Below are 26,731 nucleotides of genomic sequence, written 5' to 3'. Positions count from 1 at the left end.
TGTGGAAAACAAGAAGTAGCAGAGTCTATAGCAGTATTGTGTGGAGGAATCTTGAAAGGAGCTTTCTGGGGTGATCTTTATTCAGTAGCAATCCTGCTAAGTGGTGTGAAGCCAGAAGACATTCCACGAAAGGTAGAGGTACGAACAGAGGGGAGTTTTGTCTCTGTGTGGCTAGCGTCCTCCATTGAAGCAGGGCTGTGGAAGGAGGCTCGTATGGTAGGAAGGGAGAAGGAGGAAGAAGAAGCATTACGTGGACTTGTGAGATTGGTTAATTCAAATGGGAAGGAATGTTTCACTAAAAAGGGCCATCAAATTCTGGGAAGCCAAAAAACTTTGGGGCAGATGGAAGGTCAAACCTGTAGAAAGCAAGAAAAGGCTATGACAAATGGCAGATCTTTTGCGCAGGTGGTGTCAGGGGAAATAGACAAAAATATACCAGTGTCTAAAGGGAGAGGGCTGAACCAGCAACCTCAGACAAGGAGGGTTGCTGGTTCGACCATTAAAACAGGGGGGGGGGTGATTTGTTAAGAGGTCACGTGGGAGGAAAAGACTTAGAAAATGGGCCCAATCGAGTGGATCCCTTTTCTGGTGGGCCGGAGAAGGCAACTCAAGTAAAGGCTTTAAAGTCGGGTTCTTATATTGCAAGTTTTGAGCCCAAGGCCCATTACAAGACAGATGGGCCAAGGGACCCTTTAAGTAAGCACGTGACTGGGAGGAGGGATGAGCTGATAGACGAGATTAAGCATCTATCTTCTTCTACCCTGAATCCCTCCTTTCGATCGAACAGTTCAGGCGCAAAATCTCAAGACTCTCAGTCTCGAGGCTCTCTACAGTGGGTCCCATCCAACCTGGCGAACCGTCTCTCACCATATAGGCGCAACCCGAGATACCTGAAGCCTAGTGATTTGAACAGAACAAGGTTTGAAGATTGGTTAAGTGAACAAAACAGCAGTGACGATTCTGATAGAAACGAAACTTGAAGTTTGGGAAGTCTATCTCCGAAAAGCAACAATGATTTACTTGAAATAGAAAGTTTGCATACAGAGCTGTTGTTTTTAGAGGAAGAGATTGAAGAGGCAGGTGGCGGGAAGACTAGAAATGGCAAAGAAAATGGTCCTAAAGCTGTGAAAACTCCTCTTCCCTTCGTCGAGGGAGTTGACCCTGAGTCTAATGAATTACAGGATGTTGGTGGAGAGGGGCAAGAATCGGCCGCGAGAATGGTTGTGGGTATTCCAGTGTCGGAAACACAAAGAAAGGATTTCCAAGTGGGTAGGTCGTCAGGAAGTGATTCTTTCACTATGTCTACTTCACAACTCTGTCCAAAAAGGGGAAAGGCCTTAAAATCATTTGTCGCCTGTCAGCAACTCAATTCCAGTGATTCTAGTCCTACCCCCGTCCTACCAGGTATGGGTGTCAATTCCTTTTTAGGTATTGACTTGTCTGCTATGCCTGTAACAGATATTCCAGCTTCCCATCCAGGAGGTTCTGATGCAAGAGAGAGGGTGATGGAAGGAAGTAGTAAGGGGGAGGCAGACAGAATTTGGGAGTTGATCTGTACAATGATGGAGGAACTAAAAAAATGAAGGATTCTTAGAGAGATATTGTAGCCAAAATAAGTGTGAGCAGGGTAAAAATCTTCCTCAGACATTGGTTGGAAAGGATGGAGAAAAGAAAGAGGATGATTGTTGTATTAGGAAGGGGAGGGGGGGAAGGAACAAAGAAGAAAAAAATATCTGAAGTGGAAAGGCTAATCTCAGACATTGAGGGAGATTTAGAATTTAGTGGTAGAGGGGATAGAAGGAAGGCCTAAAATGAGGAGATTATGACCTTTTCATGGATTTTTTGCTATTTTGTCTCGATGAAAATTATTAGCTGGAATGTAAGAGGGTTAGGGAGTGCAAGAAAGAGAAGGGTGATCAAAGACCTACTCTGAAGGGAAAAACCCGATATTGTGCTGTTACAAGAATCCAAAATGATGGAATTAGATGGGAGATGGGTGAGGAGTTTTTAGAGGTCTAGAGGTGTAGGTTGGAGCTCGTCTCCTTCTTGGGGAGCCTCGGGGGGGATTGTAACATTGTGGAGGGAGGATGTGGTGGAAGTAGTGGAAGAATTGATAGGCAGATTCTCAGCTTCCATTAAGTGTAAGAATGTAGAGGATGGGTGTATGGATCTTAACCAATGTTTATGGCCCTAATTCCTATAGAGAGAGGAATGAGATGTGGGAGGAACTATATGCAATCAAGGAGCTATGGGATGGCCCTTGGTGTCAGGATGGGGATTTTAATGTCATTAGATTCTCTGATGAAACCAGTAATCCCCAACAGGTAATTACAATAGGCATGAGAAAATTTAATGGTTTTATTGAAGGAAATAATTCTGTTGCAAGCCAGTTACACTTGGTCCAACCTTTAGGAAAACTCCTTTGTGTTCGAAGTTGGACAGGTTCTTATTTAACCTTGCCTAGGAGAATAGTTTGGAAAACTTGATTGCTAGAGCGTTACCCAGGGTCACCTCCGATCACTGTCCTATCCAGATAGGTACTCGATTTTTTCCTACAGGACCCAAACCTTTTAGATTCGAAAATATGTGGCTTACCTATCCAAATTTTGTGAAAAAAGTGAAGGAATGGTGGGGTGAGGAAGAAAGGGGGGGAAGATGGATGGGGATCAAGTTTCATAAGAAATTAAAAAGGTTGAGAGCCAAAATAAAAGAGTGGAATAGAGATTATTTTGGTAGAATTGAGGAGCAAAAATTGTGCTTAATCTCTCGAATAGAAAACTTGGATGTAAAGGAATCTCAAAATGTGTTGACCGAGGAGGACAGAGTGTTAAGGAGACAATTGAAAAAGGATTTGGAAGAGGTGTTACTGAAGGAAGAAATCAGTTAGAGACAAAAATCTAGACACAAGTGGATTAAGAAAGGCGATGGGAACACTAGATTTTTCCATGATTTGGCAAATGGGAAACGAAGAAAGAATCTTGTGACCAAGCTAGAGATAGGAGAGGAGGTGATTACCAACCAGGATGACATAGCTAGAAAATTTGTGGACCACTTCAAATTGATTTATAGAAGACCTTTAAGTGAGAGAGCAATCGTGGAAAGGTGGCTGGAAGGGGATTTCGAGGAAGAAGAGATTAAAGAAAGCTGTCTTTCTAATGGATAGATCCAAGGCTCCAGGTTCAGATGGCTTTACAATGGGTTTTTATCAAGATTGTTGGGAGGTGTTGAAAGAGGATTTAGTTGAAGTCTTTAAGGAATTTGCAAATACACATTATAAGCCCTGGAATTAATGCCACATTTTTGGCCTTGATACCTAAGAAGAATGATACCAACCACCCAAAAGATTATAGGCCTATTAGTCTGGTGACAAGCATCTATAAAATTCTGGCTAAAGTGCTCTCGTTGAGGATCAAAACAGTCCTCTCTTCTATCACTAGTGAAACCCAGGGGGCTTTCATTCAAGGGCGACAAATAACAGATCAGATCTTAATTGCGAATGAGCGTGTGGAGGAAATGAAAAGGTCTAGGAAGAGAGGTTTCATTTGTAAATTGGATCTTGAAAAGGCCTATGATATGGTGGACTGGGAGTTTCTATTAGAGGCTATGTGAAACTGTGGATTTGGGGACAAGTGGTGTAGTTAGATTTTTGGGTGTATCAGTACTTGTCACTACTCTATTCTGGTAAATGGTATAGTGAGGGACTTTTTTCCAGCTTGCAGGGGTGTCAGGCAAGGGGATCCACTCTCACCCTTCCTTTTTACCTTAGTAGCTGATGTGATTAGTAGGATCATTACTAAGGCTGATAGTGAAGATGCCATTAGGGGTTGGAGAATAGGGAGACACCAAGTCCCCGTCACCCACCTTCAGTTTGCAGATGACCTTATGATCTTTTGTGAAGGAGGTTTTAGCGAAAAGGTAGCAAACCTAAAGGAACTAATCAAAGGATTTGAAAGTATTTCTAATTTGAGAAAAAATTTGGAAAAGAGCTGCATAGCAGGTATAAATTTGGAGGTAGGGGAGGTTAAGGCTATTGCAGAGTGTCTTGAGTGTTCCACCTCTGCTTGGCCTATGTCATATTTAGGGCTTCCTTTAGGGGCAAATCCTAGGGAGAGTAGATTTTGGACCCCAGTGATAGAAAAATTTGAGAAGAGATTAGCCTCATGGAAGAGGAACTATGTCTCTTTAAGAGGGAGAACTACCCTAATAAGAGCTACCTTGGCTAACTTACCTACCTATTTTTTGTCTGTATTTAGGATACCAATTAGGGAAGCTAGGAAACTGAAGAAGTTTATGAGAGATTTCTTATGGGAGTCGGGACAAGAAAAAAAGGATCACTTGGTTAATTGGGAAATTGTGTGCAGAAGTAAAGAAGAGGGGGGTTTGGGACTTGGGAGGGTAACTAGAAAAAATCAAGCTCTGTTAGGAAAATGGTTGTGGCGATGGCCATTGGAAAGAGAGAGATTGTGGCATGAGGTGGTGGGAAGCATTCATGGGAGGTCAGAGAATGGATGAGATGTTGGTGTATCAAGGTAAGCTAACCTAGCAGCACCTTGGAAGGCCATTCACAACACCCTTCCTCAATTCCTCAATTTTATCAGGTATGAAGTTTGTTCTGGCAACACTGTTCATTTTTAGGAGGATATTTGGGTAGGAGACACACCTTTAAGGGATCAGTTCCCTTCGCTATTTTCTGTTTCTTTGTACAAAAAAGCGGTGGTCTCAAAATTTGTCTCACCTTTGGGAACAACCTTAGATCCTACTTGGGATTTTGGGTTTCGTAGAGGAATTAGGGATGATGAAATTGAATCTCTTTCTGTCTTGCTTAGTTGTCTTAATCAGGTTTGTTTGGATCCATCCAAGCCAAATAAGAGGGTATGGACTCCTAGACCCAATGGAACCTTCATTTGTGCTTCTTTATTCAAGTCCATCTCTCAACTTTCTACTCACCAACCCTTTCCGTCAAAAGAAATTTGGTGCAAGCTAGTTCCCCAAAAAATTATGGTGTTTTGTTGGGAAGTATTCCATGGGAAAGTAAACACTCTAGATAACATACAAAAGAGAAGACCTTTCCTCTGTATTTCTCCTAATTGGTGCATCCTCTGTAGAACTCACGGTGAGAATTGTTACCACATATTAATATCTTGTCCCTTCTCTGCAGACCTTTGGGCTTGGCTACTTTCGTTGTTTTGGAGTAGTTGGAGTCTACCAGCAGAAGTTCACATGCTCTTCAACCATTCTACCTTTTATGGGCCTACAAAAATAGGGAAAATTATGTGGAGATGTGCTCGTGCTGCCTTGATTTGGACCCTTTGGGAAGAAAGGAATATTAGAATTTTTCAAGAAAAGGAAAGGAGCAGTCAGGAATTGAAAGACTATGTGTTAAATAGAGCAATACCTTGGTTGAAGACCTTGGAAATCTTTCATCAATTCTCCCTTAATGACCTTTGGAGAAATTGGTCAGCAGTAGCGAGGTGTTCATCCCTAAAGAACAAATCAATTACAAGCTAGTCTCCTCCATCCGAAGGCTCACTGAAGTTGAACTTTGACGGAAGTAGCATGTGTAATCCAGGATTATCCGGAATGGGGGTGCTTTGAGAAATGAGAAGGTAGAGATTTTGTTGCTCTACTCAGGTCCCTTGGGAATTGGGGACTCCATCAGGGCAGAACTTTTAGCTGTTGTACAAGGGGTGCAATTTTCAAACCAGCTGGGGGTACAACACCTAACAATCGAGAGGGATTCCAAAGTGGTGGTGGGTTGGTTGAGAAATCCTGAAGAGGCTATGTGGCATTACAAGAATGAAATGAAGAAATTTAGTTGGTTGACAAGGAATATGTTGGTCACTGTACAGTGGGTGGGGAGATCAGCAAATACTTTGTTAGAAGTGTTAGCTAAGCAAGGGGTAAATAGGGAAGAATTGTTTTGGGCTCAGTTCTGATTCTTGCTTTTCTTTCCTAGTTTACTTATAAGATTCAAGGAGGGGCTGCAGCTCGCGCCTCTCCCAGGGATGTTGTATGAACTCACTCTAAATCTGCTTCTGAATTAATAAATTTATTATCACTCATCAAAAAAAATTATATTGATCTTGTAATTGTATTAAGTGTATCCATGTACAATGTTTCATAATAGACCCTGTATAGTGATTAAAGGGATACAGATCTCATTGTACAGATGTTTCAACCAATACAAAGTATTCAAAACATCCACAGTGAATTTCAAGATTCAAAACTTAAATAGCATGTATTATGTGAATGAAGGGATTAGTTCCAGGCAAGATATAAAAAAATGTTTTGAACTTTTAATAATATAAATAATGGTATTGTCAGGGTTCATCAAGAAAGAAGGAAAATTTAAAAACAAGGCACAACAGGCATGAGAAATAATAAACTGAAAAAAGAAAAAAAAGCATACCTCTGTAAGCATCTGACCTTGTTTTCCCACATCTTCTGTAAATGGGTAACGGTTTGCTCCAAAAGCTTCACAAATCTTCAGAATTTTGGCCTTTGCTCTTTCTCCAGAATAAAAGACAACAAAGACATTTTTCTCAACCTATAAATTGATATTTACAAGTATGAGAGAAAGCATAGTAAAACAAATAAATAGAAGGTGAACATAAACCATTAAGGCCATTGGTTATCCCCCACCAAACCCCAAGATGGAAAAAAAAAGGAAAAAGAAAGACTGAAGTGAACAACTCCATGGATTGTATTTAATAAAACTATTCTATTAAAGGTAACATGTTGGGCAAATCAAGGAAAAATTGAGTTCTAATAAAAACTTAAAATGAATAGTTGATATACGTGTATATTTTAGACTAGAATATGAACTAAAATCCATAAAATGTGGCAATATTGTGCACCTTCGTTTGCCTTTGGACCTTAAAATATTTTTGAACATGCTAATAACAGGAATATATTGCTAAAAGGGTAGTCAACTGAACACAATTAGAGGTGAAACAAAGTTCAATCTTCAACATGGATTTGCATTAGATACTGTTTTGTCAAAAACTCCTCCAAAACCAGCACTGAGAGATGGCACACTGCATAAAGCATAGACTTTTATTTTTATAAAAAGAACAAAAATATTTTAAAATGACCAAGAGGAAACAAAAGAATGTTAAACATGTAAAGCAATAGAGTTCAAAGTGATGTGTTCTACTTGTGACAAAAAAGGAAAAAAAAAGGAAAAGCTAGAAAAAAGAGGAAGGAAAAGGTGAAAAGGCATCATTTCTCACCAGTAATAGAAAGAATAAAACATCGAACATGGTGGGAAACCAAACCTATGGTATAGGAAAGTGTAATTAAGGCACCAGACAACTACCTATGTATTTTGTCCTGGCAAGTAAGTCAACACCAGGGATACAGAGTAATAATATGGTGTTTCATAACATTTCTAAAGGAGCTCTATCAATTCTTTTGACCTAGGCAATAAAATTAATAAGGATATTATATATGCATATATATATATATATATAATTATATAAAAGTGTTTTGTAATTAATTGTTAACAAGCTATTAAAATACAAATTAAGACCAAGAATTAAATCACAACTGTAATACAGACAAGTTATTAAGGAGATAAAATGGCTGGCAAGGGAATCAGTAATTACCTTTCAATGGGTACAAAAGATAGGCAAATGTTATGGCTGACACCTTAGATAAGCATGGAGTACACAGTGAACAAATGTTTTGGGCTCAGACATAAGGTGAAATTGAAATGGGATAAGGTGGTAGTTCCTATGTTTGGGGGTATCAAGAGTTGTAAATACTGTATCCTTTCTTTCTCAAAATGTTAATAAAAGTTCCTATGCCCTATCAAAAAGTCACAGCTATAGTACACCTGATTTTCAAAGAAACATTTTCGATATATGATTATTAATTTATTATATAAAAGTATCTTGTAATGACTTCTTAATAAGCTATTGAACTGCAAATTAAATGACCAAGGATTAAATCACAACTACAATAAACCTGATATTCAGAAAAGAAAGGAAAAGATTTTTTTAGATAACCCCCCTAATTCAAATTAACAGAGACAAAGATCCTTGATTTTCATAGTTAGTTACTTACATACACTCAATATATAAGAGGGGGTATAGTTAAACATTTGGCTCACCAAAACTGTTCATATCTACACCACCTGCCTAGTTGGTCATTTAGGCTATACCATGCTTTAACCTAAACTTCTAAAGAAAATTGAAAATAGAAGCAAAAGCATTAAAATTGTCATCCCATAGAATGCTTCAAAAGTCTAGTAACTATTATTTATTTACATTTGTTGGTGGGGTTAAGGGATCTTATGGAAAGAAACACCTTCATTTGCATTTGTTTGACAAGGCTACACAATTGAAAAAGAAAAGTCCTAATATTAACCTTTTCTCCGGACATAGGATCCATCACAGGCTCTTCGATTACAGCTTGCCTCAGAAACACGTTACCCCGAGTAGCACGAAATAGAATTCTTTCAAATGCCATTGAATTTTCTCTGGGTACAAGGCCACTGACATATCCTAGCTTCACTTGCTTTGATGGATCGATCGACATCTCCTAGGTAACATCCAATCCCAATCAAATTATTATTTCAGAAAAAAAAGGAAGGAAGAAAATGTTTTATCCAACACTAATAATTTGAGACAGAAGCCAAAACAATTTACCTGCTCCAATAATAAAGGACTGTCAATGGATACTTCGCCCATTTGGCGAGCATCAATTTCTCTCTTCTGAGCCGTTGCACTACTCTGCGCTGAGTAGAAAAACTCACCTGCCTGAAAACAGGATAAAATTCATGTAATGTGACTTAACAATCTGACAATGGTAGAAGTCTCAAAAGAATAAAATACTAACTGGTGAAACATATCTGCTGAAAATGGATCTCTCTGTTTTGCATGAGAACTAATTGAATCTAAGTTGATTAATTAAGAAACAAGTTTGTTCTTAGGAAATTGAAAGTGCCTTTCAGTATATAAGAATAAATTAAAAAGAATACCAAGCACAGGTTTCTTGATAAAATATAATGTGAACGTCATTGATCAATTGTGTCCCAAAAATAAGTAAGACACTGTAAGTAATTAAGTATCACTTATCTTAGTTGAATTAAGGGCCATTACCCAATATTTGTCCTAACTATCTGGGGTCATGGGAGGGGTGGACTGGAAACCTAACCTTCAGCTTTTTCTAGCATGAGGCCACAGTCAGACTAGATCCTGTGTTCTCATGCATATCAGCCAAGTATAACTATAGCACCAAGCAATGGCCAAAGGCCCCTTCTGTGATAGTTGAATTATTGCATAATAATGGTAGACAGAAATTTTAATTTTATATATGTCCTTACTATGCCAGCCCATGCCTAAGAATAAGCAGCATAAGTAACATATCAAGCGTATCCAGCAAAGCCATACCTTCCGTAGAACAAGTTTATACTCTAAAAGCTCACTGTAAGTTCGTTGCAACTTATCACTGTTCGCATTTATCTCTATCAGCTCAGTTTCAAGTTCTCCAAGTTTTGTCTACCAATCCAGAACAAAAGGAAAGATTAGAACATGAAATATAATATGTTCCAAATCAAACTGATCAATAGTGGAAATACCTCCAAGTTATCAAGATCAATGTCAACCCGTGTCAGAGGCCTTGTTGAAGGGGTCAAACCTGCCTTTGTCATCTGTTCCTTGAAAAAGCGCAGTTTACGTGCCATTTCTCCACACCTTTTAATCTGGCACAAAAATCAACTTAACTAACATACATTTACATATCCACAAACCAGCCATGTTCTTTTTAAAATTCTTTCCAGCAATTCAGCTAAGAATTTATATTAGCAATAGTACAGTATATATTAATTGGGCATACTAAACATGGTTTAATGGTTTTTGTATAATCCTGATATACTACTTAGACAAGGCAAGTTAGTTCATAAGTCCAGATTGAAGGGTAAATTTGGAATATAGTAAAAAATATTTTTAATTTGTTTATGAAGGATACTCCAAAAGGAAGAGAATTTGGGGGAAGATTGAGCAGGGTCTTATTAAGTGGGCTAGAGTGCTGCAACAGTTTTTTGGAGCAACAGTGGTTGATTTCACAAATGATTGGAGATCAATTATAATAAGACAGTTTCAGTGCATCACTCTAAATGATATAGTAATTTATTTTGAAAGGTAAAAACAAAAATTTTATTGAAAGAAAAATGATCAAGTACAAACAACAAACAAGGTGTTTAGATAACACCCACCCTTCAACTGCAAAAAAAAAACAAAAATTAAGATTGCAAAACAGAGGGAAGCAGCTGAAAGCCACCCCGAGACAGAGCAAACTTAAAAAGTCTTCTTCAAGCATTTCATCTTATCCTTCTCCTTCAACTCCTTTCTCATTCCACGCCTCTCCTCCTTCCCCAACTGCGATCTTCTTCAGGATTTCTTCCCTCTTACCTTTTTGAAAAGCTTCAAAATCCTTTCTAGTTAAATCTCCACCCCAATAAAACAGGCTTAAGCTCTTGCCCACCCTAACATCCCTTCTCACCCACACTGACTGATGAAGTCGCAATTGAGCCCTTTTCACTATCTCAATTACCCCTTCCTTCCATATCCTCAAACTCTGGCCTCAACTCCAAACCTTCTTCAGAAGCCAGTATCCGTTGCAACTGATCCCCTTGTGAATCTTGACACTTGGCTCCCTTGATTTCGGCAACTTTCACCTTTAAAGCTTTATCTTTTGAGCCTTTTTTCTTATAAGGTTTCTTGAATTTGTTGGTAGGACCAGCACCAACCAAACCATCTTTCAAACGTGGGGAAAAAAAACTTTTGACGAACTTGCTCACCTCTCTTACTTTCTCCAAAGACTCTGAAGCAGAAGCATCCCTTTCCTTGATCTCAGAATTCCTTCTTCAGCCTAAGTCAACTCAAGTATTCCAACTGGGACTTCAAAGTGTAAACACTCTTCTCGAACTTCCGACTCACCATTCTTGTCTGTTCTGCTCGCTTCTTCAGTCTAACTGCCTGTTTCTAACCTCCTGGCTGCCCCTCCTTTGAATTCCCCCCTCCTCTGCATCTCTTCTGAGAACCTTCATCCCCCTTAGTCCTCCTCCTCTCCTTTCTCCACCCCAGCCTCCATTTTTCCCGTCTCCCTCAACCCTAGCGAAATCCCAGTCAAATGACACCAAATGCCCCACTTAGGGGTGGATCAAGGTTCAAAAGTATCGATACAAGTCGATTCACCGGATGGGGCGTATTGGCCTGCACCAAAGCTCCCCTTTATTTTTTTAGTTTTTTTTCTTTCAAACCGGTTCAAGGGGGTCAATTTAAGGCCCACCTACCCCATGAAATAGGTGAGACCCCGGAACACTAAGTATAGGGGCGTATCAGAGGGGCCCCAATAAGATACGTATCAGTCAATACGCCCTAGTACATTGCGATATTTCGATCCTTGGGTGGACCAACAAGAATTTTCACCACAAAAGAGCAAAAACAAATAGGCCTACCTAAAGGCCGATTATATCTTTGTCTATTCCTCCGATCTCCCAACATCTGTCTCCCTTGGAATGAAAATAGCTTCACCACTCACAAGACCATGAAGCTCCTTCTCATCAGTACGGCTCTCCTTGTTTTTCAGGCTCAGATTTTTTTCTAGAGCTATCTTAGTTAGTGATGACCCAAACCCAATCCTTCGCCTTGCCAAATTGAAGCCAGTGGAAATCCCTCTTTCTCTTTATCTTCTTGAACTGCAAAGCCTTGGCGCCAAATCATTTTCTTAACTTTATTTTGTTGCGCCTAAAACTACTACAAACCCTCTTAAATCTCGATCACAGGGAGTGGTCCCCACTCTCAGCATCCAACGTCTTAAACAAGCCTTGTAACCCTTTGCATATCCCCTTGAAATTTGCTATTAAACTCCCACCCTCCTGTTAGACAGTGTATGCCCTTAGCTCCAATCAAATTGATGTACTTGATGACATTTAATGTAAATGAATAAAAGTACATAATTGATTCATGTGTTTTGGTGTGTTTCTGTGTAATACCCTTAAACTGGACACTTATGAGACTCATGTTAGTTTAGGATCATCACAACCGTTGGATAGATCTGGGGAGATTTATCCTGCCAAGGCTGACACTGATGTGCCGCCAAGTTGGTTGGGGTGGCTTGTCTTAGCTGCCAGAGTGAGACCTGAGGTACATGCAGTGTGGTTTTCTTGAAACCCTGAACTGGACCAAAATTCTAGTGTTGCCCTGGACCTTGGAGATAGATGAGCAAAAATAGAATGTTACACCTGACCCCTAGACTCGATTATGGTACTGCACTAGGTGTCGGATTGGGTTGTCTTTGATATGCCAATCAGTGAGATTCTTAGAGAGGGTCAAAACCTGGGTATGTTGGGACAGTCTGAGAATTCACCTAAGTGGGTGATCATAGTGATTGGATCAGCCCCTTTGTCAGACAAAGTAAATGATCGGGGAATGCACTCTCTCTGATAGAAACCTAAACTGCCGACAGTTGATTTCAACCGTTGAAATTTGTTTTTGCAAAATATATTTACATAGAGATATACATATATATAGTATGGTTTCAAAATGTTTGCAAAAGGTTTTAATTCCCGGGATCCATGTGAGTAGAGAGTGCAGCACTGTTCCTTGCAATTGAGGGAGAGGTCCTCTCTTGTCGGGCAGTGTTTGATCATTTTGGGTTGAGAGGTTAAGTGTAAGACCATTGAGGGTAATACCTGATGGGCTAATCTTGCATCTGCCCACAGTCCTTGGGTTTTCATAAGGTGGCTAGACCCAAGGACCATTTAGTGTAAATGTTGGGCCCATTAAGAGCCCATGGTGATGGACTCAGGGGTTCACGGTCTCCTATAGTGAATTCAGCCAGGCCTTGTAACAAAGGTTGGGTTGAACCCATGTGGCCGATGTGTATATCAATGTTTGGGTCCCACGCCATACAAAGAGAGCCAATTGGGCAACAGGTTAAGAGGCTAAGTGAGCACATAAACCTAATGCGCCTAAAGCCCAATTCGAATTGGGCTTAAGTTAGTTAATTAAAAGGAGGCAAGATAGGATTTATAATCTGATTAGGATTAGCTGAAGGATAAGATAAGTCTTATCCATTCAAGAGTCTAGATTCAAATATCATATTTGGATTAAGGAACTCTCTCCTAATTGGATTAGGAGGCTGATCCTGAGAAGGCTATAAATAAAGGGGGTGAATTCCTCAGTTATACACACCACAGCAATCTGCAAAATTCTTCCCTGTTCTTGACGCTCCTACCCAGTTTGATCTCCACTTGTGGGAGTGATCAAGAATTGTTCTTGATATTGTTTCTTGGTAGAAGAAGCAATTTGAAGTCGTACTCACCAGCCCTCTACTCCATTCTTGCTGAAGAATTCAGTTCTTGCTGAAGAATTCGTCCTGCTGATCCTGCTTCACCACACACTGTGTCATCTTCAGTGGAAGCGGGTTTTGGTTTTCTCCTTGGGCGTGAACACCTTCATTGGGAGTTACTGCTACTTCGTATTAGGTATATCCCTCTCCTCCCTTTTGATTTCAGATCAGGTCCGGTTTTGGCTCAAGATTGATCCTTGAAAATGCGGTTTTCTAAAATAAGGAATGCGATTTCCAGATGGGAGAAAGAAATTTTTGAAATTTCGCCCAACCTTTCTACAGGGTTCCGCCATCCATATGATGGATCTCTCATCCCTACACCTCCAACCAGCATCTATTCATATTATCCTTGCCAACTCCAACCACGTACCTCTCTATTAAAGTCCATGTCCCACCCGAAATTACCGCTATGCCCCTTGTATCATCCCCTCCATCGTCCTCCTCATTCAAGCAGCTCTTCACCTCTTAAACAAAGCAACCGTCCTGAAACTCCAGCCCTGTTTCAGGCTTCTCAAAATTCCTTCCTTCTCTCCTTTCGACACACTCTAAAAAGGTAGTATCCTCTCCCTAGACAAAAATTTTTAGGTCGTATTTCTAACCTACAAAAACCAAAACAAAACAACCTGGAATGGCAGAGACCTCATCAACCTCCACCAAAATTCTTGCAATGTTGATCTTCTCCTAGCAGATATTCCTTTCATCAACAGTCAAGAATTAACCACAAGCATCCCCAATCACTCTGAAGGATACATCACTTCATGCATGCAAGGGGATTCCCAAAACACCAATCTACATTGCCCTCCTCCTTTTGCCTTCTTGTAGGAAACCTGCCATTGGAAACCACCAGCTTAATCATAAGTCACAGCCCCTACTCAACTTAGCTTCAGACTCCAGAACCCACTCCGCATCCTTCCTGCTATGAAACATAAACAAGTATAGTCCCCCATTCAGCCTTCTGACACCCAAAACTCTATCTTTACCCCATTCAAAAGAAGCCCAGGCGACTACTTCCTCCATATCCATTCCAACACACCTTCCTATCAAGCTTGCATTAAGAGACTTCATCCTCTCGTCAAGCCTTCCATCGGAATTAATTTGAACCTCCGCATGACTCACTTCTCTTGTCAAGCCTTCCACCACAATCATCTCAAAATTTGCATTACCACTACACACATGCTTTTTTGGCATCCAAAGAGGTGGCATCTTACAAGTTGAAGAATCTAGAACCAAGGAAGGCCAAGAGAGCACTTATAGATCGTTCATAAGCAAGGACATAACCAGTAAATACAATGTCAACTTTGTCTTCTCTCTTCACTTTGGATTTTCTTTGGACTTTCTAGGAGTGTTGTTCTCTAAGACATAACTTGTCCAAAGGAGGATATAGTAATACTTTTGAGTAGTTCTTGATAAGGTTCTTTGTACAGCAGAGAGTGCCTTGGCCTCATCATTCTCATACCATTAATACAATACTTTTTTGCCAGCTTACCAAAAAAAGAAAAAATAATAAAGGTAAAGTATTAGCACTGTACAACTCAATTACTTTTTTTTTTAAAAAAAAAAAGGTAATGTAATATTAATTCTGAAGAAATACATACACATGGAGGAACAAACAAGACTGCCTCCGCCACACAAACAACATCAGATGTCCCATAAACTAACTGAATTTAGAATCAGGAACATATTCTGATTTCTAAACTCAGGAACAACTGATAACCAAGAAGCTAGTTTAGCCACAATACAATTGATCAACTCATCAGAACTTTTACAAAGATCACTAAAAACTCTGTTATTCCTCTCAGACCAAATAGCGCTAATCACTACAGCTGGAATGGTCCTCCAAATGATTTTTCCTCTTTTGGAAAAACCCAGAATATACCAGCTGTGTAGAAGTTCCTAAACCAATCTTGGCATCACCCAGTAAATGCCCATTGCATGAAAGAAGTGTGACCAAACTCTACAAGCCAAGGAGCAATGAATACTTGCTCAATTCTATCCACCCCCGAATTAGAAAGAGAATCAACTAGGGAATTCAGTTCCCTTAGAATCCATCTAAAAGTGCAAGGGAGTCGAAGCGAAAGTTTCTGGATTTCTGGTGCGAAGCGCTGCTGCACTGCTGTAGCCACATCAGCCTGCATCGAATATTCCGCTGTAACCACATGATTTGCCGAACAGGCCATTGGAACCATATCAAGTGCCTAATCATTATTGTAACGGTCTTGGACCACCAATGATTATAAATGATTGAATAATGAATAGTGGGAAATTGAATTTTGCCTCAACATTTGTGTCTTTCTCTCCGGTCATGCTTCTGGCCATCCCCTCGAGCGGTGCTTCACTATAGCTCGGGGAAACTCGAAGCTCTCTCCCCGGCAACGGGAAGAGGTTATCAACATCTTGGTATCAGAGCAATCAAATCCCTGGGTAACCAAGGTACTGGCGATGGAGGATCGCGTAGGAAGTCTAGAAAGGTCTCGTGAGGAGATGCACATGAAGTTCTCCAAGTTGATGGAGTGTCTGGATCACATCGCTTTCTGATTGGATCAGCAGGAAGAATCTCACCATCAGTCGTCCACTGGTGGGGGCTTCAAGAAGGGAGTGGATAGTTCAGGGCTAGTAGGGAGCGGCTTCGTCTCCCCGCAAAAGTTCTGGAAGGTGGAGTTACAGAAGTTTGGAGGCACGGGGCTGGACGGATGGCTTCTCCTCATCCAGCAGTACTTCCGCTTGCAGGAGCTATCAGAGGAGAACTAGGTGGCGGTGGCTAGCCTTGGGTTTGAAGGGCGAGCAGTGGAGTGGTATAGGTGGTAATAAGGACCATCAATCAGATCCCACATGGCGTCAGTTTGTAGCCGCCGTAGATGCTCGATTCAAGGGGCCCCTGGGAAGCAACCATGTTGGACGGTTTGCGAAGCTCTCACAATCCTCCACTGTTCATGAATATATGGAGGAGTTCCAGAGGATCTCCATCCGAGTAAAGGGGCTAAATTAAGAGACCCTTGTGGGGTGTTTCATCTCCGGTCTCAAGGCAAAGGTTCGGGCAAGAGTGCAAAAGTTGAGCCAATGACCTTGGCTCGAGCCTTCCGCTTGATGCTGTTAGAGGAAGAAGAATGGGCATCATAACGAAGGACAGTCAAACAGGAGCAACCATGACCCTGCCTCTCACCGGTGAGCGACCCTCCAACAAACAAGTCATCACAAAGGAAGCTTCCAGAGATTCATAGGCTCACACCAACAAAAATGAAGGAGAGTAGGGAGAAGGGATTATGTTACAACTGTGAGGAGCGGTACATCCCCAGCCACCGATGCAAGGTGCAGAAGTTGTTGTGGATTAACTGGGAGGCGGAAGAGGAGGAAGGGGATGACTCTGAACAGACCATGGGAGAAGAAGAACCGGACCCAACCCTAACCATCTCCCTGCATGCTATCTCAGAAGCCAACACATCACAGACTATGTGCATACATTTAATGGTAGGGGCTCTCCTAATAACCATCCTCGTGGACTCCAGATCCTCCCTCAACTTCATGGACCGGGTGGCAACGAAGGCCAAGGTGGCAGACATCAAACACCAAGTTCAGAGTAACGGTGGCAAACGGGGACCAGGTAGCCGAGCAGGGCCGTTGTGATGGAACCTGCATCTGGACCGTAGGGGTAGAGATCACTGTAGACTTCTACCTGTTATCCCTAATAGGATTGGATGTTGTACTTGGGGTCCAATGGCTTCGAACCTTGGGGCTAGTCACATGGGATTTCAACAGTCTTTCCCTATAATACCAAGACCAGGCCGACACTCACCTCCTACAAGGCCACCGACCTCCTGAGCTAAGAGCAATAGATGGGGACAAAATGGAGAAACAAGTACTTATGTTGTTTTCTGATGCAAATACAAGACACCCACGATCCAACGGAGCCCACCATGAACTCTCAGATCTGGTCTGTGTTGGAGGGCTTTGAAGAGGTCTTTGAAGAGTCGAAGGGTCTACCCCTTCCTCAGGCCTTAGACCACGCCATTTCGTTGCAAAGATGGGTGATGCTAGTGTGCGTGCGTCCCTACCGATACCTACATTACCACAAAGAAGAGATCAAAAAGTTGGTTCAGGAAATGCTCGCTAGTGGGATCATCCGACCCAGTGTGAGTCCATTCTCCTCCCTGATGTTGTTAGTAAAGAAGAAGGATGGAAGTTGGAGGTTCTACGTGGATTACCGACAGCTGAATGCAATGACGATGACGATAAAGGATAAATATCCAATGCCCAACATCGACAAGCTTTTGGACGAGTTGCACGGGTCACGGATCTTTTCCAAGTTGGGCCTTCGAATAGGCTATCGTCATATCAAAGTTCGGGCCTCGGATGTCCCTAAGACGGCATTTTAGATGCACGACAGACATTGTATATGTTTGGCATCGATGCTGCAGATGCAGCAACATTTTCTCACAATGTTGCTCCAGGAAACGGCAATGATGCCAAACAGACGCATTATGAGTTTCTAGTGATGCCCTTTGGGTTATCCAACGCTCCGGCCACTTTTCAAGCACTCATGCACGAGGTCTTTCGAGAGTTTCTAAGGAAGTCCATCCTCATCTTTTTGGATGACATATTGGTTTATAGCCGATCAGTAGAGGAGCATATCAAGCACCTCTTAGCAGTGCTTGTGACTCTGAAGGCCCACAAGCTGCATGCCAAAAGAAGTAAATGCTGCTTTGGGATCAACAAAGTGAGCTACCTAGGACATATTATCTCAGCTAGTGGAGTAGAGGTGGATCCCGTCAAAATCGAATGTATGGTGAAATGGCCCAAACCCAAATCTCCAACCGGACTCGGGGGATTCTTGGGCCTCACATGGTATTACCGAAAGTTCGTCCAAGATAACAGGAAACTAGCCCGACCACTGACATGACTGCTTAAGAAGGGAGCCTGGGGCCAGAACCCGAAAGCTGAGGACACCTTCCAGAAGCTAAAGGAGGCCATGACTTCCACTCCAGTGTTGGCCATGCCGGACTTTAACTCTCCCTTCATACTGGAATGTGATGTGTCAAGAACTGGTATTGGCATCATTCTATCCCAACAAGGGAGACCTATCACTTTTTTTAGTCAAGCTTTGAACCCCACCAACGCAGCCAAATCCACGTATGATAAGGAATTGCTAGCCGTTGTCATGGCTATCCAACGATGGCGACAGTATCTTCTGGGACAGAAGTTCGTAGTCAGGAGTGATCACCAAAGCTTGGGATACTTGCTTAAATAGAGGATCACCACTCCCTACCAACAACGACTCCTCAGCAAAACCATGGGGTTTGATTTCACATTGCAATACAAGAGGGATCAGGAGAACACCACTGCTGATGCCCTGTCCCATTGTGTTGAAGGAGAAGTGCAAGCCATCTCCAACCCGTCACTGAAGTGGGTGGAAGAGCTGTTTCGGGAGCATGACCAGGATGAATGGGTGAAGGAGTTAGTGGAGAAGATCAAACAGGGGCAGGTCTCCAGCATGAAATCCACTTTGAAGAATGGATTGGTGTGGAAAAAGGGGCGGGTGGTTCTCAGGCCAACCTTTGAATTCCGTTGGAAGTTGTTCACAGAAGCTCACTTGAGTCCCCTGAGAGGACACGCAGGTTACCAAAAAACAAAGCAACAACTACGGAAGATATGCTTCTGGAAGGGGTATCGTTGACAAGTGCGCAACTAGATCTGTGAATGCGAAACTTGCCAATGAAACAATAGTGAAAACGTCCCCACTCCCAGACGACTGCAGCCTCTACTAATATCCGAGTATGTCTGGAGGGATATGTCAATAGACTTCATTGATGAGCTACCACTTTCCAACAGAAAGTCAACTATCATGGTGGTAGTCGACCGACTAACCAAATATAGTCATTTCGTAGCTTTATCACACCCCTATACGGCCTAGGGAGTAGCTCACACATTCATGGAGAATGTGTTCAAGCTTCGTGGGATGCTGAGCAGCATAGTGAGCGATAGGGACCCATTCTTCACTAGAATTTTTGGAAGGAGTTGTTCTATCTACAGGGGACACAACTACAGATGAGTTCGGCCTACCATCCCTAGTCTAACGGGCAAACCGAGGTGGTGAAACGAACTCTGGAGGCATATTTGTGTTGTTTCGCCGGACAAAGCCTGCAAACTTGGACAAAATGGTTGGCACCACTCCGCCATTCGCACCACCCAGTTTCACATGGTCTACTGGTGTCCCCCTCCCAATCTCCTCACCTACATCCTGGCTCCCGGGGACCACTAAGGTACAAGTGGTGTACGAAGAATTGGAGGACAGGGAAACGACTTTGATGAAGCTCAAGGAGAATCTAGCCCGGTTACAAGAAAGAATGAAACAGACGGGTCAACGAAGGACAGAACGGGAATTTGAGGTAGAAGATGAGGTTTTCCAACAAACCTCCGTTGCAGCTCGCCAATCAGAAAAGCTATTGGCCAAGTACTACGGCCCTTACACCATCATCGAACGGATCATCCCGGTGGCTTATAGATTGGCTCTTCCCCTAGATAATCGGATCCACCTAGTAGTAGTCCATGTATCTTGGCTTAAATGTTCCGTCGGGGATCCGAACCATATCTGCCCTGAATTACCACCACTTACTCATGGAGGGGACCTCCTTCCCCACCCGAAGGCTGTGCTTGAAAGGCGTATGGTAAAACAAGGGAACCGTGTTGTCACTGAAATCATGGTACAATGGGAGGGACGAGCCCTGCCAACGCCACCTAGGAAGCTCTCAGTCAGATGCAGCATCGATACCCATCGACACCCCTCGAGGACAAGGCGTTTTCCGAGGAGGAGGGGATGATGCGGGGCGCTGCTGCGCTGTTGTAGCCACGTCAGCCTGCATCAAATATTCCACTATAACCACCTGATTTGCCGTACAGGCCGTTGGAACCATATCAAGTGCCTAATCATTACTGCAACAGTCTCAGACCACCAATGGTTATAAATGACTAAATAATGAATAGCAGGATATTGAATTTTGCCTCATCATTTGTTTCTGAAACTCAAAGCTCTCTCCCGGGCAATGGGAAGAGGTTATCAACAATTTCATTCAGTAAACCAACTTTTTTCTGATAAATAACAAACTATTCTACTAAAGATTGAAAAAAAAAAAACAAACAAGGATGAAGCAAATGTATCACTAAAACCACTTCCTAACAGACAGAAGTGGGGAAACACCCAAGCCTAAAAGGCCACCAAAGACAAACATACAAAGAGATAAATCAAGAATAAATACTATCATGGAGTGCATGTTCCCAAATAAAAATTAGTCCTGACCATGCTTGGATTAGCTAGACTGTTATCAAGCAAATCGGCATATTGCAGTATCCATCGAAGTGAGATGTTCACTCCAGATGCCAAGGCTTTTTACCTCCCTGATCATGTCTCTAAGTTCCAAGGACCATTTGTTCATCTGGATATGGTAACAACCCAGAAATCCCTCAACCTTAAAATATGCAATACTCAAGAAAAACAACAAAACAGGATCCTGAAGGAGGGCTAAGATCTTGGTTATACTCTCAATGCTAGAGTAGAAAGAATCACATATATAATGTTCTCATTTTTAATCAGGAAAGAAAATATAGCTTGATGGCTCCTAGAAACAGGGGAGAACCACCCGACCACTCCTGGATTAAGTATTGCTGATGACAGAATAAGTTAACAATGAAGTATGCTGTCCTCCAACCACAAGGTGAAAGAGATTTTATTAAAAATTCAGCAAGAAACACAAGAAAACCCTTCTATATACCCCCATAAAAATCAAAAAACATCTAGTCTGGAAGGATTCTGCCTACATGTTCTCCAACTAATATTCTGAATACTGTTAGTTGGGGCTTTAAGGATGTTCTAAAAAAAGGTTAAATGGCTCACAAGGAACATAGCAGGTTTCAGTGGGTGGGCAGATTGGCAAATGCCTCGGCTGATGCTCTTGCCAAACAAGGGGCTTCTCAGGTTACTTTGTATTGGGCTTCTCTGTAATTTTTCTTTGTTTTGTGTAATCAACAAAAGGGTAGATGGAATCCTCCATTTCCCCTTCTTAAAGGGGAGGTAGCATCTCGTGCCACTCCCTGAGTTGTATTCTTTTGGTTATGATTTAATGAATCTTATTATTAAACAATAAAAATAATAAAAATAATAAAATAAAACTAATATTCTTCCTATTGGTGCCAACATGTTAAAAACATTAACACTTCATATTTTAATACTCAAATTTGATTGAGCATTAACTTAGGACATCTAAGTAACTCTTGTGTTTTTTTACTCCTCTTTGTGCTCTTCTCCCTCCATCCAGTCTTTTCCCTCTAAAGGAAAGTTGGTGAAGAACTATTCCCCCTAAAGCTGGTGCCTTTTGTTGGGAATTCTTCTATGGGATTTTTTTTAATTAAAACTGCTTTGGATATTGATTCTTTGATTTTGACAGTCGGCCATCCGGTCTATACCAAGTCTAAGTCTTCTATGGGAAGATTAATACCTTGGATAATTTACAAAGGAAAAAGCCTCTTCTTTTCTTATCAACAAATTAGTGCATTCTTTGCAAGCCAATGGAGAAAGTTATTACCACCTACTAATCTCCTGTTTTTTCTCTTTGTTCGGGTGCAGCTGGACTTTGCCTTTGGAGGTTAACATGCTTTTTGACTCTTACACGTTTAGGTGGCCCAAGAAAAGGGGGGAGAGGCCTTTGAAGGTGTACAAGGGCAGCCTTGGCTTGAACCATCTGGGAAAAAAGAAATGCTAGAATTTTCCTAGAGAAAGAACAAAGTGAGGATGCAGTGACAGAGGACATGTTGACAAGGGTGATACATTGGGAGAAGACTAGATATTTTCTCTTTGTTGGGGTATAGTGGCAAAGAAGATCTTCAAGGAAGGAAAGGATCTATTTCCCTTAGTCTCCACATAAAGAAGATTTTATTAAACTAAATTTTGGGAGCATTATTGGAAACCCAGGTCCTTCAAGTGTAGGGGTGTTTTAAGGAACAAAGAAAGAACAGATTTTGCATTATTTTCGGGACCAGCAGGTGTAGAGGCTCAGTTAGATATAAACTCCTTGTTGTACTCCAAGCAATACAGTTAGCAAGACAGCTTAATTTTGACAATTTGATTATTGCAGGAGACTCCAAGCTGATGGTAGGATGGAATAAAACACCCACAGGTATGGGCTTATATGAATGAGATCAAGAGATTCAAATGGCTTACTAAAAGTATAGTATGACTATAAGAATTCCAATGGGAAAGAATAATGGCTAAAGGGATTGCAGATACTTTAGCCAAACAAGGGGTTAATAGGGATCATTTGTTTCAGGCTCATTTGTAATTTGATACTATGCTCTTTGAGAAGCTGCACCTCACATCTCTCCTTGGGCCTCTTGTGATGTTTGTGAATTCTTAATCTTTCAATAAAATCCTATTGTTTACTTATCAAAAAAATACCTTTTTCAGCAATATGTATTTGAATTTATAAAATAATGCTGGGCGGCCAAGTCACTGACATAGATTTAACAGTTACCACAATTTGCACTTACTACAAGTACAATATGCATGCTGGGGGAAAAGTATGTAACTTTAAAACCTAAGCCTGCAACCGTACAAACATGGATAACCTTAAAAACGAGAGGAGTGGAACAAATATATACCTGAGTAGCATATGTCCGCTGGAAGGGGCTCTTTTCTGCATTAAGCTGGAAGAAATAATAAACTAGATATCAGAAAACCATAGAAAATGTACGAGTAATGAGCACTCAACCGTGCAACCAAAAAAAAATAATTGGAAAGCACCCAAAGAAATTCAACAGATGATTATCTTTCTTGGGTTTTTTTGGCTAGAGGCAGGTTAAAAAGGGGTAGGGCTATTCAACCATGTAGGTTTGCTGTGGAACCCTCCACAATATCCCAAAATAGAAGAAAAATGGAATACAATCTACATAGTCATATTGAAATGCAATTAGTAAGAGGATAAGAAGATTGCAATGATTGCATAGAGAAGCTGGTGGTGCTTTTTTTACAAAAAAAAAAACATTTATTAGAGGTAAAAAAAAAATAAGAAACATGAACAAGTGATAAAGGGGTCACAAGAAAAGAAGAAAGCAAAAATTAAAACTCACACTTTCTAAGAAAAGACCACAATTTCTCTAGCAAAACCACTCCACAACAAAAAATGCCGTTTAGATTGATAAAAATAAAGAATTCCCTCGCAAATTCAATAAAATCATAGCCCACTAACCTCCCAACAGATAAAGACAAAGAAAAAACAATAGATACGTCAACATAGCAGCATGCAGGCCAAACCAGTAGATGCACCAACCCTGACAAAAACATGTATAATCCTCAATCCTCAAAACCCATCCAGTGACCAACATTGCCCCATCTGAACCATCTCTTGTTTTTTTACAATCAATTCCAAAGCTTCAGAAAATCATAAACCCCCTTTCTTCTCACTCTCCAAATGAAGAAAAAATAAAATGCTACCTTCCAACCTTCATAGTATTTATCTGAATGGTAAAAGTTAATTTCTTTTCATTGTCTAAAGTTGGTATGGGAAACCAAGTCCAAGAGCTAATGAGCAAAATTTTTATGTATTTACTGTAATGGCTCCTTTCATGCCGACCACTTTGGAAGAAAAGCAAGTCCAAGAACGAATGAGCAAAATTTGTATGCATTTTCCTATAACACATTTTTTAAAGTAAAAGGCAGTTGCATTAAATGGCGGAGAGTTTCCCTTGAAAGAAAAGCATGTACAAGTATACACTTTCTGTACATAGAGAGAACAAATAAAATACAAATAACCTCTTTTTTCAATCAGCAGAATGCCTTTCATAAATCATGATCCATAGATTGCTCTTGTCAAGGCTCATTCTCTAAACAGTAGCTCAACAGATGACAAATAGATGCAATGGCCAGTGTAATAAGGATTTGGATATGCAAATCAGATTCTGGCATTTTCACATAACCAAAATTGCTCAACAAGAAACAAATGAAAAGAAAAGAAAAGAAGCTAGATTCAAGGATCATGAAGAGTGGAAGGGAAGAACTATAAAGGGAAGATAGCTTATTCAAGTCATGCTTTCCCTGCAATTTAAGAAACGTCACACAGATTTATCTATACTACCTATAAAAGAGCGAATGCCCCTTCTTTCTGAAATTTTCATTGGACATTTTCTACCCCCTTGTCTAAGCATACAACGGGCATAAAGAGGGCATATATGTCCTTTACTCTCACTTCAAAAACTGCCCACTTATAACTGTTTAGAAACTGCCCACTTATAACCGTTCAGAAACTGCCCATGAATTTATAAATAATTTTGTATTAGAGATAATGCCACGTGCAAATGCACATTCACGTTTACTAGTACCTACTAAAACCATGAATAATTGACTAACTCATTATGAATCTAACATCCGGACCAGATAAATGAATGATTCATAACCATTAGTTTTAATATTATAGCTCAGGCTTTTTGCCTGGCAGATATCCCAAGCTGAAAAAGGCTCAAAATCAACAGCAAGAATCAGGGACATGCAATTGCATGATTCAGCAGGTTAATGAGAGGTTCAGAAAATCATTCATGGGTTTGCAATTTATTGAAAAAAAAAAGAGAGCAAACAAGTGCGCACACAACCATGCATGCACATATCAGCAAAATGTTATATCAAAGCCAGCATGGTCCAAACTCTACGCACAAGTAATATTTGTTTAAACCCTCCAACTTCCAATGTTCATTTGGTCAATTTAAAGTTTCTTCTTATTTCAATTGAATTTGGAATGGATGTAATACTTCCCTTATCCCCTTCCCCCTTCCTCTACCATCCATCCCAAAACCTACTTTATTCCCAGTTTCCCTGTTTAAATTTAGGTACCAAACCCCTATGTGTCACAGAAGCTCTACGCTAAAATTAATACTATTTTCTCAGTCGATTGCAAGGAAGGATAATTCTATGGAAGTAATTGCAATATTACATACATGACAGGGAAAAACGATCAAACCAATCAACTAATTAATTCATTGCTTAAAAATTAATTAGTTAATTGAAGATAAGAGAATGAGCTGGAGTGCCATCTGTTATACTTGCCAATTGCAACTCTTTCTTCAAATTCTTGCACTTCATCCTTCAAGGTGCTAGATGAATGATTGCAATTGAAGTTCAGAAACTGAAAAATAAGTGTACCTAATTCCTGAACTTCAGTGCAAAATCACTAGACCGTACGCGACCGTATGAGATTACAACGTAATGAAATCTTTCAGCGCAAAAAACAACGAATTGATCTAGCACAACATCACATTGTACAATCCGCATCATCGCTAACATTCATCAGGAATACAGTCGCCAAATCAAGCAATATTTGCAGATCAGAGTGCATAAGACCGTTCAGATACGATCAAGGTAAATTCAGTTGACAAAAGCCCGGAAGAACCAGAAATCTAGAGAGGCAAATACAATCATTCATCTATCCAGTTAACTTTTTTATGAATTCCTAGACTTAATGGGAATAGCCAAATGAGGGTTACGCTGCAACAAAATACCGAAAAAGGAAGATACTGAAAAAGAAGATGAGATGATTCAAAAAGAAAATTACGTCCTTGAATTGAACAAGGCCAAGTTCGCCCAAGTAAGAAATGCTTAGATGGGCGGATTCGATGGGGATGATGAGTTGCACCAGTTGCATCGGCTCCGAGCGGAACAGCTCCATCGATGGACAGCACCCGCCCTCCCCCATTCGGCTTCTCTTCTAAGTTTCAATCTCCTCCCCTCTTCAACACACAACCCTTCCTTCCTCTTTGATCTTTGCTGATATTTTCAGATTTCTTTTGCAGCCCCTAAAATATATTTCCAGATCCTATCACTGTAATTTCGTCTCTCCGGTCCTCATCTACCGCCCTCCGCTCCGCTTTTCAACCTATAATATACCCTCCAGAATAATTATAAGCGCTGTAGCTACGGCGTATAATATAGCATAACATTTATGTCTAATTGTCTATGTGTATACATCATACATGCCTACGGATGCATGCATGGACGGAGTGGATGAATTGTATACATCTAACATCTTCACGCGTGCCGTGCTTTTGTATCAAGATATCGGATCTGCTGCCAAAACATGCTTCCATAGTTCCATTATGATCTGTACCCTCTCACGTGAGATTGGGGCCTACCATGTCTCTAATGTATGGACACAGATCATGAATTCATTTTGTTGGCAGCAGATCCCGACTCTTGTATCAATGGATTCAATGCTAACCCATCGTTTTATTATGCTGTCGATAGGTAGAAACCCCTAAAACACGCTAGACGGAAGGTTTTTTGGCTTTTTTAGCCAATCAACCAGAATCATAACAGGGGAGATCAATCATATGTCGTCCATCAAAA

The 26,731-nt window shown here is 40.9% G+C and overlaps 1 protein-coding gene across 2 annotated transcripts in view; it reads right to left on the bottom strand.

Annotated features, from left to right (window-relative positions):
- Positions 1-26,398, bottom strand: part of LOC104607555 (V-type proton ATPase subunit a2-like) — a 41,405-nt gene extending 15,007 nt beyond the window's left edge. The window contains exons 1-7 of one of the 2 annotated variants that reach the window (XM_010273216.3): positions 25,941-26,398; positions 23,002-23,046; positions 9,584-9,706; positions 9,396-9,503; positions 8,652-8,762; positions 8,371-8,544; positions 6,410-6,547 (exon numbers count right to left, since the gene is read on the bottom strand). In XM_010273216.3, the coding sequence (XP_010271518.1) occupies positions 6,410-6,547; positions 8,371-8,544; positions 8,652-8,762; positions 9,396-9,503; positions 9,584-9,706; positions 23,002-23,046; positions 25,941-26,081 (840 nt within the window). In that variant the 5' untranslated portion in view covers positions 26,082-26,398. Of the gene's footprint in view, positions 1-6,409; positions 6,548-8,370; positions 8,545-8,651; positions 8,763-9,395; positions 9,504-9,583; positions 9,707-23,001; positions 23,047-25,435 lie in introns of both variants that reach the window. The other variant, XM_088888557.1, reaches the window with a different exon arrangement.
- Positions 26,399-26,731: the final 333 nt, after the last annotated feature.

The sequence above is a fragment of the Nelumbo nucifera genome, chromosome 5 (genome assembly GCF_055504915.1).
Source record: "Nelumbo nucifera cultivar China Antique chromosome 5, China Antique-T2T, whole genome shotgun sequence".
NCBI classification, from domain to species: Eukaryota; Viridiplantae; Streptophyta; class Magnoliopsida; order Proteales; family Nelumbonaceae; genus Nelumbo; species Nelumbo nucifera.
Note: the sequence above shows the minus strand (reverse complement) of the source record. Positions and strands in the feature narration are given on the sequence as shown.